This window comes from Nomia melanderi, chromosome 5, assembly GCF_051020985.1.
Source record: "Nomia melanderi isolate GNS246 chromosome 5, iyNomMela1, whole genome shotgun sequence".
Lineage (NCBI taxonomy): Eukaryota > Metazoa > Arthropoda > Insecta > Hymenoptera > Halictidae > Nomia > Nomia melanderi.
The window spans coordinates 5,290,366-5,308,806 of record NC_135003.1 but is presented as its reverse complement, the minus strand read 5'-3'; the positions used below and the strand labels follow the sequence as shown (position 1 = coordinate 5,308,806).

Genomic DNA, 18,441 nt, shown 5'->3' with positions numbered 1-18,441 from the left:
GAGCCAATGATAACAAGTATTGGTTGTTTAAATGAGTTAGCAGAGCAAGTATAAATGTTAATGTTCGAGGTACAGAGATTATTAGAACATAAGGGATGGGTTATCAAACGAATAATAATGTATTCACCCGATAGGATACTTTAATTTCCAATGCATAGTGAGCCATTAATCCTAAGATTTCTAGATAGTGCATAAAATTTAACAAGCAAAAGGATTACAGGAGAGAGCGAGTGATTTTTCAACGTTTTGTGCGTAAATGAAAGATCTGTTGTAACTTTACGTTTACGTAAAGATATTACGTACAAACGTGAAAGTAGAGGAAGGTAATATGAGAATATATTGGTAAGAGCTCCTCAAGTTTACATGATACAAATCGGAGAAATTTATGCTGGACACGTTCAATCATGGTAGATAAGTAATTGTAATGAGAGCTGCAAATGATGGGAACCTACTCGAGATATGTGTGAACTAAAGTTACATAGAATTTTAAGAGTGCATACTTTCTTACAGTAACGTGATATTCTGAAGATATACTCAGGCACTTTAGATGCTTTTGGAACTATTTTATGACAATGATTGCGAAAATATACGAACAATGCAAATGTAATTTCAAGACTTTCTGTTTCGTTTAAAGAGATAAAAGACGCAATATTCCATGTTGTAATAACTTTATTTTAGTTTTGACAATAAAAAGACACAATTTTGACAAAAATACTTTTCTATAACATACTCTAAGAAAATTACATTCTGAAAGAAAATTGGAAGTCTCATTTTATTTAAACGAATTCAAAATCAAATGATAAATTAAACTAATGAATTATTCTAATATTGTATCTATTGAAATGTATTATAACTTTATAAACATCTATGAAACTAAAGGTACGAATTAATTCAAGTGAGATCATGAAATGAATGTAAGGTATGAAGTAAAATTCTGTGTAATTAGTAACAAGAGCGCTGCACTAGAATCTCTTTAAAATTAAAAACTATACGAAAGCCGTGTCTATTTAGATTATTAAATTCTCACGAAGATACCCAATAACTTTTTTAGATGGCGGTGTTAAGGTCGTGTGAAGGTTATCTGGATTTTTTTAAAACCACACCATCTAATTTTAAATACTTATTAGTCGATCGCGCGTATTGAATAAAATTTCCATAAAAGGCTGGAATCGAATCGAAACAATATTATAAATATAGAAATTAACATTGTTTACTGTCTTTAAATTCTTCGATTTTACTACACGCAATCTTTTATTTTTTGAATATCTATTCCCTATTTTTTTAACCTTGAACATTTATCTATTTCTATAAGCATAATCCTACAATATTGAAAAGGGAAGAGTGCATGTTTAAAACCGTCGCATTTCGCAAAATAACGTTCCGAATTTAGAATTATTTTGTTACAATTAATCAATTTAAACTTTTAGTTACCTTATGTTTATTTAGAAAGTTAAGACTGAGTAACTAGTTCAAATACAGAAAACTATAAAGTAAAATTCTCGTTGAATATCACAAAACAAATAAAATCGGAGAACATGGAGAACTATGTTTTTCATTGAATACATTTATAAATTCTGTAACTACAAATACCTGATTACAATAGCTTAAACATTCTCCCAAACGTTCGCAAAATTGAACAATTCCGTTACACATTTAGATATTAAAAATTAGAGATGTAAAAATTGATTATTAACGTGCACATTCATATAATTGCACCAATCGAAATCAACGAATAAATTTATTAATTAATATTTATAAAATTCGATATACATTAAATTGCCACATAACTAAAACCTAGTGTCAAATATCAAGTCATCCCATAAATAATAATAATTTTATATTTCTTGTATTTTTAATAATAAAGACAAACAAGTTGTTTTTAATCTAAAACATATTCTCCTTCATTATTTATAAATTGCCTCTTTGCACACTATAATTACTTTAAACAAAGTTTTGCTTATCTGTATTTTTAGAAATAAAAGAAATTTAATACAATATATTATTTATGAGACAACCCAATACTTTCGTGGACCAGTGTATGTATAATGGAAGCAGATACATGCAGAATGTCGCCTAAGGACCGAGTTCTAGGTTGTTTGGTCAGGTTTTCCTAATTCACCGACGATCTCGCGGCCGTGGTCAGAGGTTCACGGGAGGACGCGCGATTATAAGTTTAAGGTAGCCGACACTCGAACAGCGTCGGCGGCGGCGAGCTCGACTCCTCGTAAAATTATCCGTAATAAAATCGTGATTTACGCCCGTGTTCCTGGAAAGCGGATCGCTCGAAACGTTCCACTATCCTGCTCGTTCCACTACCCGTTTTATCCCTCCGTTCATTCGCGGCCAGGATAGTTATACGAGGTCGAACACCACGGGGACGACGTTGTTCGAATCCCAAGACTCTTTGACCTTTCCACGGATCGGGTTATTTTTTAACATTCCAACAAAAACTGATCGGTTTCGGCCTCGTTACTGTAGCTTCTGACTTCTTTCCACCTAAATCAGGATCCACACAGATGTGACGTCACTTCGTTCCGAAAAGTGAAGGTGGGATTAAGGATATTGGAAGTTGCTCCTAATCTGATAGGATATTTTCTAACTCTTCGTAAATGCTTCGAAAAAGATAAACAGTACTTTTCTCAATGAGTTTCTTTAAACTACTCGTTCAAAATTGTTGTGTGAGATAATTTAAAAAGTAATTGTTTGGTTATCCTTTGCAGTTGAATAATTTTTGTGGTATAATTAACAGAAGTATTTTGTTAACACTAAAACTACCAGACTGGTTGAAATGACCAATTGATTTCAAAATATGCAAACTTAATTGTAAATTAATTAAAGTCTCAATAGATGCACTCTTGGAGTATCTATAAAAAAAACTTGGAAAAGTCAGTTTAACTGCTTGGTAATTTTAGTGTTAATATTGATACTCTATATGACAAGTGAGTCAATTTTTATAATTATAAATTATATTCTTTGAATATAGGTTAAAGTGATATGTAAATTTCTGGATGACTTAAATAATTATCAAATTTTAATTTCATAAATATAGAAAGTGCTGCGTTGTACGGAAGCTTCAACAACTTCTTACTTTTAAAAGTGTTTTTGTTTAAAATTTGTTCTTCTGTTAATATTCCTTTTTATTTTGGTGAAAAAGACGCTCATTGCTCTAAACAATTAATCTTATCTTCCCTTTTGAAACCTTTGTAAATAAGTTATAATCAACATGATACTGTAATGATCTTTCATGAAAATAGTGTTTAGTCGAAGGATTCAGCTTAGCGCCACCTACACCAACTCTAAGAATATAATGAGCAAGAATAATCTAAAGGAGTGTTAAGATGGTAATTTTTATAATAGTACGTGGACTGATCTCACTTCTCATTAGTTCCATACAATTGGAACTTCTTCTAATCTTGGAACCAAAATAAATCGTTGAGTCATTTACAATCTTAATTGAAAGTCTTCATGATTGTTCCTCCTAATGACTTTTGTATTTTTTTTTTTTGGCGTTTCGCAACAGTATCCTCATTCGTTTCTCCACGCGTGTTTATTGTTTTCATGGAATTCTAAAACGAGTCATAAAACTTATGAAAAGAGATTAGGGTCCTGCTGCGTCGTCAGATCACTTTTCGGCCGGTACGCTTTTGCTTATAAGCTTTTCGAGTTTTCGATTTTTGAAAAAAGTTCTTGCACGTATGTATTTTGAAATAATTATAGTTTAATGATATATAAGAAATTCAATTCTCTCTAATTAATAGCATTCCAACTATAAAAAAAACCGATTATTTTCTTGTAATATTGAATGTCACGTGACATTGTACTGTATTTATTAATTTCTTATATATTTTTATGTTTCTCATGTTGCTATTGTTTATAATAAAACTAAATCTTACGTTAAAATTAAGACTCGTTTCACTTACACATCTGAATACAGGCACTATAACGAGATATTTAATTTACAAGGAACAAACAGAATTTAAATAATTCTTTAACTGTAATATGTTTTTGTCTCGGTGTGTAATGTCCGCAGAATGTCGTCTCTCGTATTCAAGATTTGAGTACCTACTTCTTTTCCGACATTTGATTCTTCAAAACCAGTTTGTATAAATTGAATGCAATGCAAGTATAATCGACGGAACGTCGTTTCTTATGCATAATATTCGAGATCCCTAAAACAAAACTCCGATATTAAAATTGATTTGGATTCGTCAATATTTATTGAACTTGACCCTCGTAAACAGTATCTTGAGTACAATAATATTCCGCGTAAAAAACCGGCGAGAAAAATTTAACTTTTATAAGATGATCGAAATAAAAAGAGGTATATCCCTGAAAATCAAGAAATATAAGAAATCCAGCGCTACCTATTCAACGCTATAAAATATTGAAATACAGAAAACGAAAGCGATATCATAAACAAAAGAAAAGCTACAGAAATTTACGATCAGACCTTTTCCCAAGTAAAAAGGAAATAGGAAAATATAAAATCAGACCATTTTCAGTCTGTAATCTACGTTTACGTATCAGCGTGCGTAAATGTACTGACAAATAACAATATGTCGAATGTAATATTTATAAGCAAACATTACGAAAAACAGTCTGCGAAAATATTAACAATGATTAATAAAAATGTATCATAATATATACCTCATCTACGTCTAGAAAGTAATGGAAAGAAAGGTTCCACTGTCATAAGAGAAAAAGTCTGGGTTAAGTCTATGTCGAATCTACGTTGCGTATTCGACAGAAGAAGCAAACGCTCGTGGGTCGTGTATAACGTAAACGCAAAGTAGAACACACGACTGCCATGAGTCGTAAAAGGAACCTATAAAATTGTACCCCATACCAAGGGCAGCAGAGCAGCCGTCAATTTCATATATTTACGTCAATCTTCCCGAGTTATGAAACAACATAGGTGAAGGTAATCTATGGACCATGTTTACGAAACCTGTAACTCAGAAGGAGTATTACTTACCGAAATGAAATGATAAGTATGATTGTGCGAAAGACTTTGAATCGCATCACTCCTTTTGTTCTTGTTGCAGATTCGTATGGGGTATATGAATAGAAATTAGACAATTTGTTTTTGCTGTTAATGTAAGTACTTTTCCTTGTTTTACTATATTTCTTAAAAATTCTAATAAACACTAAAAGATTGCAAAATCATTTAATGCAATGATATTTTACATTACATTATATTATTGAAGTCGTTAAGTTTCTTTCAATTTTTAAGCGTTATAAAGAGAGTGTCGCTTATTATTCCCTCTAAAAAAGAATATTTATAATGGTAAGTAAAGATTTTATACTATGATACATTTTTTACAGTCCTGAAGAGAATAAAAAAGAACATACTAACGATTTAAAGAGCTCCTTCATTTCAGAAAATCGAAGAGTAGCAAGAAAACATAATGTTTCTATAGAGAAACTATAGAGGAATTAATAAGTAATTACAAAACTCTTAGTCTCACCCCCTCCTTTTAAAAATAGTTATAGTTATATATTTTTAATTACTTTAGCTGATAGAGTGATTCAAAACCTTTTACCAGTCGTATATACTATACATTGGTAAACTGTATATTAATACAGACAAATTCGTAGTAAATTGCATATCTTAAATCGTTACATTCAGCACTAGTAAATATAAATTATAATGATAATAATAGTACAAAATCTTATACATTTGGCGAGTAACGTAAATGCATGTTATAAAATTGATTTCTCATAGTACTGAATATTGTTTCCGATGTAAAACAGTGGACAGTTTAAGGCTAGAAAATGCACTGTTAAAGCGGTAAAACGCCGAAAATGGTTGTTTAATTTTTTATCGGATGCTGGGAACGATATTACATTATACGGAGATCGGGTTTATGCAAAAAAAATTCAATAGCCGAAGAGTTTATGCGCACTCGCATGACGCGGCCCTCCCGCGGCACGAGAATATTAAAAACGGGGCTTTTTATTGGAGCATTTTATGAACAGCAACGAATACTGTTTTATCACTTACAGCGACTGGAAAACCTATCTCACGATTCAAAATTTCCTTGAAAAATACGCATGAAATTGCAGATCAGGCATTCTGCATCGAATAAAAATATTACTCGTAGGATGTAAAATTTCAAGTTGCCTTCGAACCCGGAGTTTACAATAAAACTGTAAATTGTTATTTACAATCAGAACTGTTTATGCGAATGTAAGAATAATGGAATTTTAATATTCTTAATTATTTTATTGTGTCTTATGATGTATAACACTACAGGCTCTCATTAGATAATGCTGTAATTGTAATTTTAAATTCTGTCATTTTATCACTTTTATAGAGGTGTGCATATAATTTTCAAAAGGCAATAATTCTTAGTTCACTCTTTATAATCTCGATAAGTTTAAATATTCTCTGTTCTTAATTTCTGTATTAGAAATTTAACTTCTAAATGAAGGAGATCAAAGTATAAACAGTAAAAAGATAATTAAGATCAGTTCTTAAGTATGATGTGAACAGTCAATTTTTCTTAGATCCTAATTATATAATGAACACGTAACAATGTTCATTAGAAAGAATCTTGCGTTAATGTATCAAGAATTTTATTTTATACAAAGTTAATATTTGGAGCATTAAATCTACGGTTACGTCTATAATCCTAGGCGGAAAAATGTTGTGAGAATTCTCGGCTGTTTTCAATCTTCAACTTTCTCGCCTCGTGAATGCATCTGAGATAAGGAACATTGAATATAAATTAAACGCAGAGAAAACTTCCATCAGTTCCAGAAAATGAAAATAATTGTGCGTCTGTTAAGCAAAGGAGAAAGGTACGTATTCTGTGAGGACTATTGCTTATAAAAGTTTAAATATTTATTTCTTTTCAGTGTTAGTGTTTATTTTAATAATGTTTCTTATTATATAATAAGTTCATGCAGATATATATATATATAACTGGCATAAAACATAATTATTTTTTGAAGACAATTAGAAAAAAATATGACAGGAAAAAAGAAATGATTTAAAGAGTAGGTACTACATTTGTAAAAACACATAAATATAATATTCGTAAGTGTAATGATGCATGCACATTTGACAATTGCATTATTGTATTTAATATAAATTTTATATTTTTTAATCGAATCCCTTTTTAAAGTATTAGAGTGAAAATTGGAAAAGTGATTAGTTCTTAATATTTTCGTAGGTATTGTACGTATTTACTTGCATGATATTTCACAATTATACATTAAATATACCACTGATGATTATGGAATTGTTTTTATTATTGAATGAACGTAAACTCTGGTTATTGTTGCAGGGTGTACTCTTATCCGCCCTTCTACATAGATTTACTAAAGAATTTATAACATATGGGTATACCTCATTTTTTAAATAACTTCATAGAAAAAGGGTCAAGGGTACTTAATCCGAGCAAGCGCATTAACTAAGGTCTTAAGATACTTTTACTGGTGTACTTAATGTTATAGTTACTCCTTAAAAACTATATATCAATCAATATATGCTGTAAAAAATTCAAAACTGAATCAAATTTTTATCGTCAAAATCACGACCTTTGTTACAACTATTTTCATGATAGCTGCATTCTCTTCAATGATTTATTTAGAAGAAATAGAAATTCGACGATAATTACGAATCTGCGTGTATTCTACAAATTAAATATTAATAACAGAATAATAGTATTTAATTTCCATTTAAAGGAAAACAAATATTTATGTTTATTAAATACAATTTCAAATCTTTAGCAAGAATCTAATTCAACATTATAAAGCAATGAGTTAATATTGAATATTATTTGATCGTTTTCTCCTTTTAAGGAGAAACTCCTTTCGAGCTGTTGCCTATCTGGTGCCTATGTAAGTTTATTCGTTGTAGCTGAGTGATTGAAAAGAAAAAAAGTGTCAAATGTATAAAATGTAATGAAGAAGCTATAAGTGCCTTCATTAAGAAAAACTCTTAATTGAAATATCTGTAATCATTTAATATCATCTAATCATTTTTTATATAGCATAAGAAAAGAATTCAATCGATATAAAAAAGTACATATTTTCATTTAGAAAAATAATGTAATTATTGAACGTACACGCATCGTTACACTCGCACAAAAGTATATCGTCCTTAGAATGTACCGTGTTAAAGCAATTTATTTTTCTCTAATTACATTAATAAAAAAGCTATGTTTCGTAAAGACTAATACACACTGTGGGTTTGCTCTCCGTCTCCCGCACTTCACTCAATATTCTTTCATCACATATTCTTTTTGATGAACAAAAGTAAAATGAGATTGGATGAAAATTCATAGTGTGAACAGATTCATTGCACACAATTGAGTAAGATTTGACCGAATTGAGTGCAGGCGGAGAATGGATCGAAAACTGCCCGATACCGTCTATTGAGCTTAATTGAATAGAATAGTCTAGAAGACGACTTCTACTTTTTATCATTACAATTTTAATTTAGGTAATCTAGGAAAAATAGATTAGTCTAGAAGGAAGGCCTGTATTACATTTTATAAATTTTACAGGACAATGGAAAATTACTGCTCATTGTAGCAACTGGACAGACGACTGGTGTAATATAGGCCCTTCTTCCAAATTGAAAAGTAAAAATAATAATTCAATTATTAAAAAAAATAATTTGTTACTTTTTAAAACTATACAATTAAAGCAAGGTCTCTTTTTCTGTTTGCTAATAGCAATATATTTTTTTACAGAATCGATTGCTAACATACGACATTTTTTCATACAGTCAGCAATGTTTACTTTTTTCTATACTTAATTTCTGAAATCTAAAATAATAATTAAGAAACAAAGCTTTGTAGAAACGTTTTTTACATCACATTCTATCCTTTTCTCATAAAAAGGCAACTTATAAAGAATTTATAATAAAAATCCTTCTTTTAAACACTTATTCACCTGTTAAATAGAGAAGCCAGTATAGATTCATGCCATTTGGAGCAAGGGTAAGAAGGTTACTAATAAATCACAATCAACGATCATTGAAATATACCAAAAATTTATTTACATAAAAACATGAATATAATACCTATAATATTTCAACTGCTGCGCTTTTTTTCCACCTGGCGTCATACCTAAAACAATTGGCGTCAAGATAGGTTCATCGAGAAAATTAGAATCGGTATTGTCGCAATTTCCATTAACGTCGCAATAGTCAAATAAACGAAATAGTCGTCGAACGGTTCTAATTCTAAGCTACACTTAAAGAAAAAGAAAAGTACTCGATAATACGCAGACATAGTATTCGAAGAGTTCGTTCATTCGTCGGCTAACTAGAAAAATTAAACAAACGCAGTTGGAGCCCGGTTCGCAACACTGGCTTGCCTTTTTCTTCCTTCTACATCTTTTGCACCGACAAAACGTTATCGCCGCGCGTGTGCCTCGACTGTGCGCGCCAAAAAGAAAAGGACAAACGACATTGTTATCTCCCTTTGTCATAAATATAATGCATTTTATATTATTAAACATCTGCGAGTGTCCCCCTCCTCCCCCATCCTTCTCCCGATCAGAACTTTCATTCTTGCGCTACCATTCATTACAATATTTACAAAAAACGTACGTACAACGCATGGTGTTATTGGATCAGAGAAAACGAACGAAAATATTAGGTACGATACACAACGAATGAACAGAATTTTCGCGGTACGGTAAACATAATCGTATATTTTAATAAAATCGCCCTCTGTCGCTCATGTTCTCGCTCTGATTGCACTCGACCCTTGTCGCGACAGAATAATTCGCCATCCACTCATTGATTTCACAAAAGTCCGTCGATAGATCTCTCTCACTCTCTACTCCACTTTTCTTTTTCTCCTTTGTTTTCGACCATCCCATTTGCATCCACAAGCAAAATAATCCGGCGCCGAAAGACTGCTCCGTATCTTGTATTACTATGAATTTTATTAACATGTACCTTTGCGTTTCGCAGTTCTACAATTGTCATCATATAAATTATGTGGCTTTATGCTCCTTTTATTTTAAACAATGCAGATGAAACTTTTTTTTAATCTAATTATGGTGTATAGATAATCCATAGGTGACAAGAGAGAATCTATTTCACATTAAACAATTTGTTTACCTTATCTCAATTTTTAAAAATAAAGTACACGAATACCGTATTATTTATGGGTTGATTCAATATTTAACAACAAAGGGGAATGATAAACATTTGATTCAGAATAAACGAGAAATAACTTGATAAATTAAATATGCACATGTAACCAGTCGTACGTATGGTAATACAAGACTGGTCGTATAATTAGAGCCCGGATGCAAATGGTTATTCTACGATCCACTATTCGCAAGCGAGGCGTCGCGTCGATCCTCTCTCACATCACATACGTTTTCACTGCGGCTCTTGCCGGCGCTCCGTGTGCAGCACTCAAATCGGCGTTCTGCGCTACGAAAACGATCAAGCACGCGATCTACCACTAAGCTATGTACCTGCTGATTTCCGACATGCGTCCTCGTGTTGCTTAGCTCGAAAAGGTTCCTTAACCGATATGGATACAAAAGAGAGTTGTTTCGCTTCGCACCGGCATACAGTGGGCCGAAATTGTCAAAGACTAGGCATTAAACGGAAAAATAATTTATTTATAGAGAAATTTATAGAAAAATACTTTTTTTTACTTTAAAATTTATTTTCCTATATATTTTTTCTATAAATAAATATTTTCTCGTCTAATGCCTAATGTTTGATGATTTCGACCCATTGCGCAGCAGCTTGCCCGTTCGTAAAATGTTTCGTGAAACTGACGCCACGTGAAGAGTCTTTTTGTAAATTAGATACTTGAACCAAAAGGGTTTAAGAATCTTAGGACGCAGTAATTCGGATAAACTCGGTTGATGGACATTTATCTTCATGTGTTCTATTTTATAAATTAAGAATAAGCAAACTTAGACAGATTACAGAATCTTAGATTGTAGAATGTTAAATGAATAAATAGAATCTTAAATAAAATGGGTCATGCATCATATTTTTATATTTATTATTGAGAAATGTCGAATGTGTTTTTTAAAATAACAACTGCACATGTACAATATTAATTAGGGTTAAATTTGTCATTGTTTCTGTGTTCTAATATTGCCTCCCTAACTATAATTTTTCCTCTGTTTGTCTTTTTATATACAGAGTGTTTAAAAACTTGTAAGTAGATTCCCAAACACAAATATAGAGAAATAATAAATAAACTTTATAATAGTATATATTTCATAAAATATTAATTTATTTTTAGATACAAAAATTGAAAAATATTAATGATTAAATGTTAGTAAATACAAGGAATATTAAAATAGAACAAATTTAAGTATTATATTATATTATAAGATAAATAATTCAAATTTCATTAAGTAGCTCATTGTTTCCAAGATAGAAATCGTTATGAAAATTTTATTTACGTATTTTTAAAAGCTCTGTATAAAAGTTTCTATTTCCTTTGGCAAACGATTAAAAGATAAAAGGTCAAGTGCATGAATTTTAGTTTGAGACACTTTAAATGTACAACACTTTAATAAATTATTGTTTACAAGATGAAGATTTTAACTTATGGTCACGAATTGGATTTGAGGTAACAAAAGTAGATTCGAAAGTGATAGCAACAGAGATTTGGAATTTGAATAAAAGCATCGAGGAGTCAACTCTCTGTAACCCAAGCATTCAGCCACAGCTTTTATTTATTATAAACTTCAGCCACTTCTAAGAAGATTCGTAACAGTAACAAATCATTACAAATTAAATCGAGACATAAAACTTCCATTTCGCTACTACACGCTTCTTCTTAATTTAACATTTGTACTAACGCTTTAGAATAATAATTATACACAGATGTCAGAATAAATAAATCAAATCTTACAAATAATACAAAACGCTTAATATGTCGTCGATCTCTCTGGGTTACAGAGTGTTAAGGGCTTGAAATTTCACTCTGTGGACTCGATTAGGATATGCAGTTTTTACGAACAACGGAACGTCGACTCTTGGGATCTAATATGAAATGCAGTTTTCAATACACATTTGCTAATGTAACTTTCAAGTATTATTTCACAAAACTTCGAAGATTCCAAGTCTTTTACTGCGATTCTAAAGAATATAGGAAACTAAAGATTGTATTAATTGAGACAGTTCTCCAATGTGTCCAAATTATATCTACTGAATTCTCGAAAAGATTAAAAACTTTTTAAAGATTTAATTTATTTATTCAAATAATTTTTGACCGGCAGCAAATCACAAAAATAAAATATTATGTGAAGTTACTCAATTGAACTCCGTTTTAATACTGAATATCACTTTTTTTGTCATATTACTAATAATACTTAAAGTTCAAATACATTGTCATTTACTTCCATGAATTAAAGTGATTTATTTGATAAGTTTCCAATAACATCTGGGACGTCTTTGGCAGTGCGAACTCTTAAAGCTTCTCTTATGCCGAAGCAAAATTAAATTTAATCATAAAAACATTTTGTTTCGTTATACGAAAAGCGTTCGGCTATTTTAATGACATATTCTATGACACTGTAATTTGGTTTATTCTATCACTGAAAATCCTTATTCCTTGCTCGATGCCGAGACTGATAGAAAGATATTCATACTTTTATGTTCAGCGTCAATCTTCGTTTAAAAATGAGTCAGAGAATTTTTGAGCGTCTATTCAGCTAAGTCCTGAAATAATTGCGCCATTGGTATGAAGTTCTTAGGACTACCAATTATAACTTTATGCAGTAATGACCATAAACCCGACACTAAATGAATTCAGAAGATCCTTAAAGATTAATTAAATTCGTGGATTGAAAAAGAAGTGAACATCTGAAGAAAGAATAAGAAATATGTATGACAATTGGACTTTTAAGAGCTTGTATGTAGGATTATATATGGATTACTCTAAATATAGAATGGAATATGCAGAATGTTGATAAGCTGATGTTAACAAAAATCTCTGGTAAAAATAAATAAGACTATTTTGTATGAAACGTGTTGACAACAATATTGCAATATATCTGAGACAACAGTGAATTTTTTAAGACATTCGCTATTAGCTTATTGCTATGAACATTGACAATAAGAGATTTATTGTCTTCCTTGATGTGTTGTAGATTAACATATTTAAATTAGAGTTTCCAAAATCAGTTATCATTTATGATTCCATAATCTCTGCTAGAAATATCATCTAAAATGTACTGTGCAAATGAAAGTGCAGATATAGTATTCCAATGATTCAATTTCGTAATGATGATGAGTGACAGACAGGACACAAATGACAATGTCATGGTTTCACTAAAACGTCTTTCGTCGTGATTAATTATCTTTTCTATTTCAATATCCTTGTTAGTTACAAGAGTGCGTTGTTTTAAATAAAAAATAGTATAATATTATATACAACTCTGAATAATGCTGCCTACGTTGCCATAGTTTCAATTGACAGAATTACGATCGGCGTTTCACGTCGTTCTCGGTAAATCAAGTAGCCATAAGCAACTGTGTATTCACTGTACGCCATTTACTCGAGCTTCAATCATATCCCAAGCTGGTATTCCGTTGTCGGTAAAGACCCTGTACATCAGTTTATATTCCGTTACAATATTCATCCGCAAGCAACACACCGAAAGTGTTCAAACATCCTCTTTCTCAATCAACATCGCATCAGAACTACGTCCTAAAACTCTTCCTCTGCCCTCTATCAAGAGATCCTCAAGGTTTAAAAAGTCAACCTGTGCATCGACAGCTATGAGAACGTACATCGTTCTACATCCTCGAACGTTCATGCTCGAAAGACTCTCGTCGTAGCGTTGTTTCGACGTAGAAACGATCGTCCCCGGAGGAAAAAGCCTTCGGGTGGGGTTCGTATAATTCTCGCTTATCGTAAAGTCAGACGAAAGTCAAGTTTCCGTTAAGTTCGATACATTAGTCCCAAAAAACGTATATCGTTAGCAATATATCGTTACCATTACTATTATTGGTTCCGTTTGATTGGACCGCGCGCACGGTAGACAAAATTACAGTTACATATAAATCGACGTCGGTGAGCGTGTACCGTGCAGAGCACCGAAGATGTCTTATGGAAGGAATGCGGGCCTAAGTGGTTAGAGCGGAAGAAGGCACGCCTATTCTCACACGCGTTTCCAGCTTTACCGCGTTATTTACTGGAATAGTCGCGTAATGGTGGGAATAAACAAAGCTCTTGTTCCTGTACCCTTCCACGAAACATCTCTTGTGCTTCGAGCAGTACAAGCGTATGTCTGTGTTCCGCGGTTTCCTTATCAATCTCAACTAGGTCTCGCTTGTCCATGTGCGGCTCGATTAGAAAAGGTTTCGCAATGATCGTATACGCTCAGAAAACGGGTCCTCCTCCGTCTAACTTCTATCAAAACTCGGCTAGTAGAAAATATCGTATCGCGGTCCTCCGGTATTCTTAACAGTGTAAAATGCACAGGACTCGGCGAGACTCGCTTAAACGCCGCGGCAGGCGTTCGATGTCCTCGAAGAAGGATACAAACGTTTAAAGACGCCCGAAACCGGTGATAGAAATTCATGAGTACAAACAGTTGAAATCGGTTGCAGCGGGCAACAAGAGGTTCTCAGTCGTTGACGAAAATTCCATTGGCGATCACACGGTTAGTGTAAAATGGCGACGCAAAAGTGCCTACCATTCATCGTTCAGAGTATAAAAACGCATGCGCTGTTGAACATTCTTTGCTCAACTGGCCACGTGGAATCGTTAGGAATCTCTCATGGGCTTACAAACGAAATGCATCGATTAATGGAATTAACTTGGATCCTTGAACGATATTTACGTCATTCCGCTTGATAAAAAAACTCATTACAAATTCGTGTGATGGATATATTTACATTGAGACTGGTAGTCGTAGCAGTTCAGCGGAAGCAGTGGATCATACGAGTGTTGTAATGTTTTATAATGTTTGATGTAGACCGATTGTAGAGACCATGAGGATTCGTTTGAATGTTTCTCGATCGATCGATGATAAAGTAATTGCGTATTGCTTGAAGTTTCACGCTTGGGCGATTGAAGGAAAAACGATGATATGAGAACGGGAAAAAAATGGATGATCGAAGGTCGCGTGTACGAGATCTCGAGTTCTTTGCTAATAACGTGAAACCATACTAGGTGAAAAGTAAAAGTTGACGACGAATGGAGAGCAGAGCCGCGCGTGGCGTTCGATCGAGGTCCATCGAATATGTTAAGTGTTATCGTGTCCACGTCGCAGAGGGTAGCTCAATTCGTACGTTATCATCTAAACATACAGTATCAAAGTCGATATATTGATATAAACGCTCATACGTGTTCCATTTATATACATACACACTTATTTACGAGGATTTAAAAAAAAACGCATTGCGTATCATTGTGTCTCTCGTGAACAGCGTTCTCATCATTCATGCGTACATGTTGCGAGACATTAGGTTTCTGCATACGAAATTTCGTGTTTCATAAATGAAATATTCTTCGAAATATCATTGGAGTTAAATACACCTTAAAGACACGGTAAAAACTAACTATACAAGAATTCAGCGAATTTTAATATGTTTACCATGTTTCCCGGTTTGATCTTCCGATCCCTCAACAAAAAATATACGTTTCTATTTTCTCCACGCATATAATTCACTTCCAGAAAATGGCGTGCGATATGCTTTCTTTAAAACCTTGAACTTGACAATCATTAACGCAAAGAAAAAATGAATAAAGAAATGTTTCTTGTAAAAAATACTATATTTCATATGCAATCACCTAACATCAACGTTACAAAGTCCTCGGTGTAACTGTTTCGATCTCTCGTCATCGGATTCGTGTATAGCTGTTCCGTTGGAATAGAAAATAAGCGAGAAAAGGTCCGTCGTTAACTGGTTGGCGGACATCAGAGATTACAGCTAAGCCTAGTTAACTCTGGATTAACTTGCACAGAAAAACGGCGAGCGCGGTTTACGGTGTCTTAAATTCGATTGGCTTGCGTCCGACCGCGTCCGCGGTCCTTCTCCTTTTAAATTTCCCGCGCGAGGATCGCTCGCAAAAAGTCGACTTCCGTCTCGGTTCACGGGAAACAAAAATTAGGAGCTTAAGACTTATATATCACATCCTCAATATGTGCGGCAGTGTTTCCCTTACGTTCTAATTGAATGGCCGTTTGCTAAATCGCCGTCAAGACAGATGCTTCACATCAGGCTCGATAACCTATAATTCCGATTTCCGGTGGTCCTCGCCTCTCTCGGTTCACCGAGTTCTCGCTAAAAAAATTCTCTATAGGACACCAACATCGAGGGTCAGACTCGACGCGGCATTGACGACCATTAATTGGCAGTTATCGATCAGACTTTCATCCCTCGAACTCCTAAATATACATCGATTATCCTATAACGGCCGCAGCTGGTTCTCGGGTAGATACAAGATTTCCAGCCAAGCTGATTCCATGCAAACTTTGACGACGTACGCAAAACACAAATCCGAACAAGTTTCATCAAGGATAATCGTCAATCCCCTTTCCTCTCTTCTCGAATTGTCTTCCTCCGAACCGGTGTACAGGCGAGGGACGATCAACGTGGCGTGGACTCGATGCCAGGACCTCGAAATGGTGACCAAATCACAGAACAAAGCGAATTCCTTCTCGCCCTTTCCTTTAGTCCTTCCACCAACTGCACAGACAACAGTACCATCGCCTTTCGGGACGGGGCTGAATTAACTGCTATTGTCAGTGCATCGCTCTGGTAGTGGTCAAATGCGTGGTCTCTGCCCTTTTTGGTGGTGGTGGGGGTGGTCTTCTCTTATTAGCAATGGCGTTCACGATATTGATGCTACGATTCTCATCGGCGAACCTGACAGTCGGTTGACGGGCTGGACTGGAAGCGTACTCGACAGGAGCATGAGGATCCGTCGCGTAGACATTTTCATAAAGGTTATCAGCTCCGTAATGTTCCTGGACCCAGTTAGACACATTTGTTTCCCTATAATCAGCAACCGCCGGCGGAGGATCGCGGAATCCAAGAACTTCATGAGGAGTTGTCGTCGCGTCCAGTTTACACTTCTGCGCCACCTGCCACTTCTTCCTCATCACCCTCTGAAGATCTTTCAAGAAATCACCAGGCGGAGCTTGATCGGACGCGGCCAGCTTCTTAGGAGACGTCAGCCTCGTGCTGTCCGATCTCCTCGGCGGCATCGGTTTCCTTTGTGGCAGAGCAGGACTACCTGGTTCCTGTTGAGGCGGAAGATTGAACGTGATCTTCTTGCCAGTACCCGTCTTCGACTTCGGTGACGTCGGCGGTTCTTGAATGGTTACCCTACGCTGGGGCTGGGGACTTGACGCAGCCTTCAGTTCCGCTAGATACGGTGGAGCCGCGTAGTGACTCGAGCTCTGCTTCATGGCACTTCGCCGCACCGTGTCCATGTTCGGGTTCGGCCTGATCGGTTGAATTGCTGAGTGCGGCAGTGAGTGAGTTCCGTATATCGATTCTACTTTCGAGTTCTGCCTCGTTAGGCTTTGCGAATTTCCGTGCTGCTGTTGGGAACCATAAGCTGGAGGGGCGACGAATGGCGGTGGTGAGGCGAAGTTCGGAGAACTGGGAGCATAGGTAGGCGTGCTCGCGCTGGATCCTGGATACGAGCTGTGAGACGAAGCTACAGAGTTTGCCGTGTTGTTCACGTGAAGAGCATTCTGCGTGTTCATATTGTAGTTTTGACTGTTTTGAACCGTCGCGTTGTTCTGGATTGAGTTGGTCGCGTTCGTGTACATCTGCTGATTGGCTGATCCTCTCGACGGTGTGTGAGTTGGTGTATTTTCTGGCGTCACCGAGTTCGTGGGAGTGGACTGTTTGGGCCTTGCACGTCGAATGGTCCCAGTTTCGCCTACCAGAGGGCTAGGAGGTGGCGGAAGGGACGCGAGACTCAACGATGAACCAGAGAGCTCAGGTGTATTACATACTGGCAGTTCACCAGGTGCTGGAGGTGGTGGCAACGAGTCCAGGGAAAGATTCGATCGGAACATTTCTGGTGGGGGCGGTGGCAGCGGTTCGCTGTCGGACTCTGCTTCCTCGGCGACTCTTGATGGCGATGGCGGCGGGGGGAGTGAAGTGATTGAATCCATCTATAGAACATTATACGATAAGTTAATATCTCAAAAACCTTAAATATCCAAAATGATTTGAAAAATAGTTTCACTTGAATACTATAATGAATATACGAAGAAATCGAAAAAAATCTATTCTTACAATTTTTATAAGCATTATATATTAATTCTATTAAACGGTCAATTGTTCTAGTGTTAATAAATGTTCCTTTTATTAAATTTTGCATAAATAAAATAAGCAATAATCGGTTCAAGAAACATACGAATAATATGGGAATTAAGTTAAAGTTCTTCAAATAAATTTCGAAACATTTCCAATTCTAGTTTTTGTTAAACAAGATCGCGCATTGTCTAGTAAAAGTA

The 18,441-nt window shown here is 34.7% G+C and overlaps 1 protein-coding gene across 15 annotated transcripts in view; it reads right to left on the bottom strand.

Annotated features, from left to right (window-relative positions):
* Positions 1–9,007: 9,007 nt before the first annotated feature.
* LOC116430995 (uncharacterized) overlaps positions 9,008–18,441 on the bottom strand; it is a 289,607-nt gene continuing 280,173 nt past the window's right edge. For all 15 annotated transcript variants that reach the window (XM_076367618.1, XM_076367616.1, XM_076367617.1 and 12 more), the window contains one exon: positions 9,008–18,096. In XM_076367618.1, the coding sequence (XP_076223733.1) occupies positions 16,708–18,096 (1,389 nt within the window). In that variant the 3' untranslated portion in view covers positions 9,008–16,707. The remainder of the gene's footprint in view (positions 18,097–18,441) is intronic.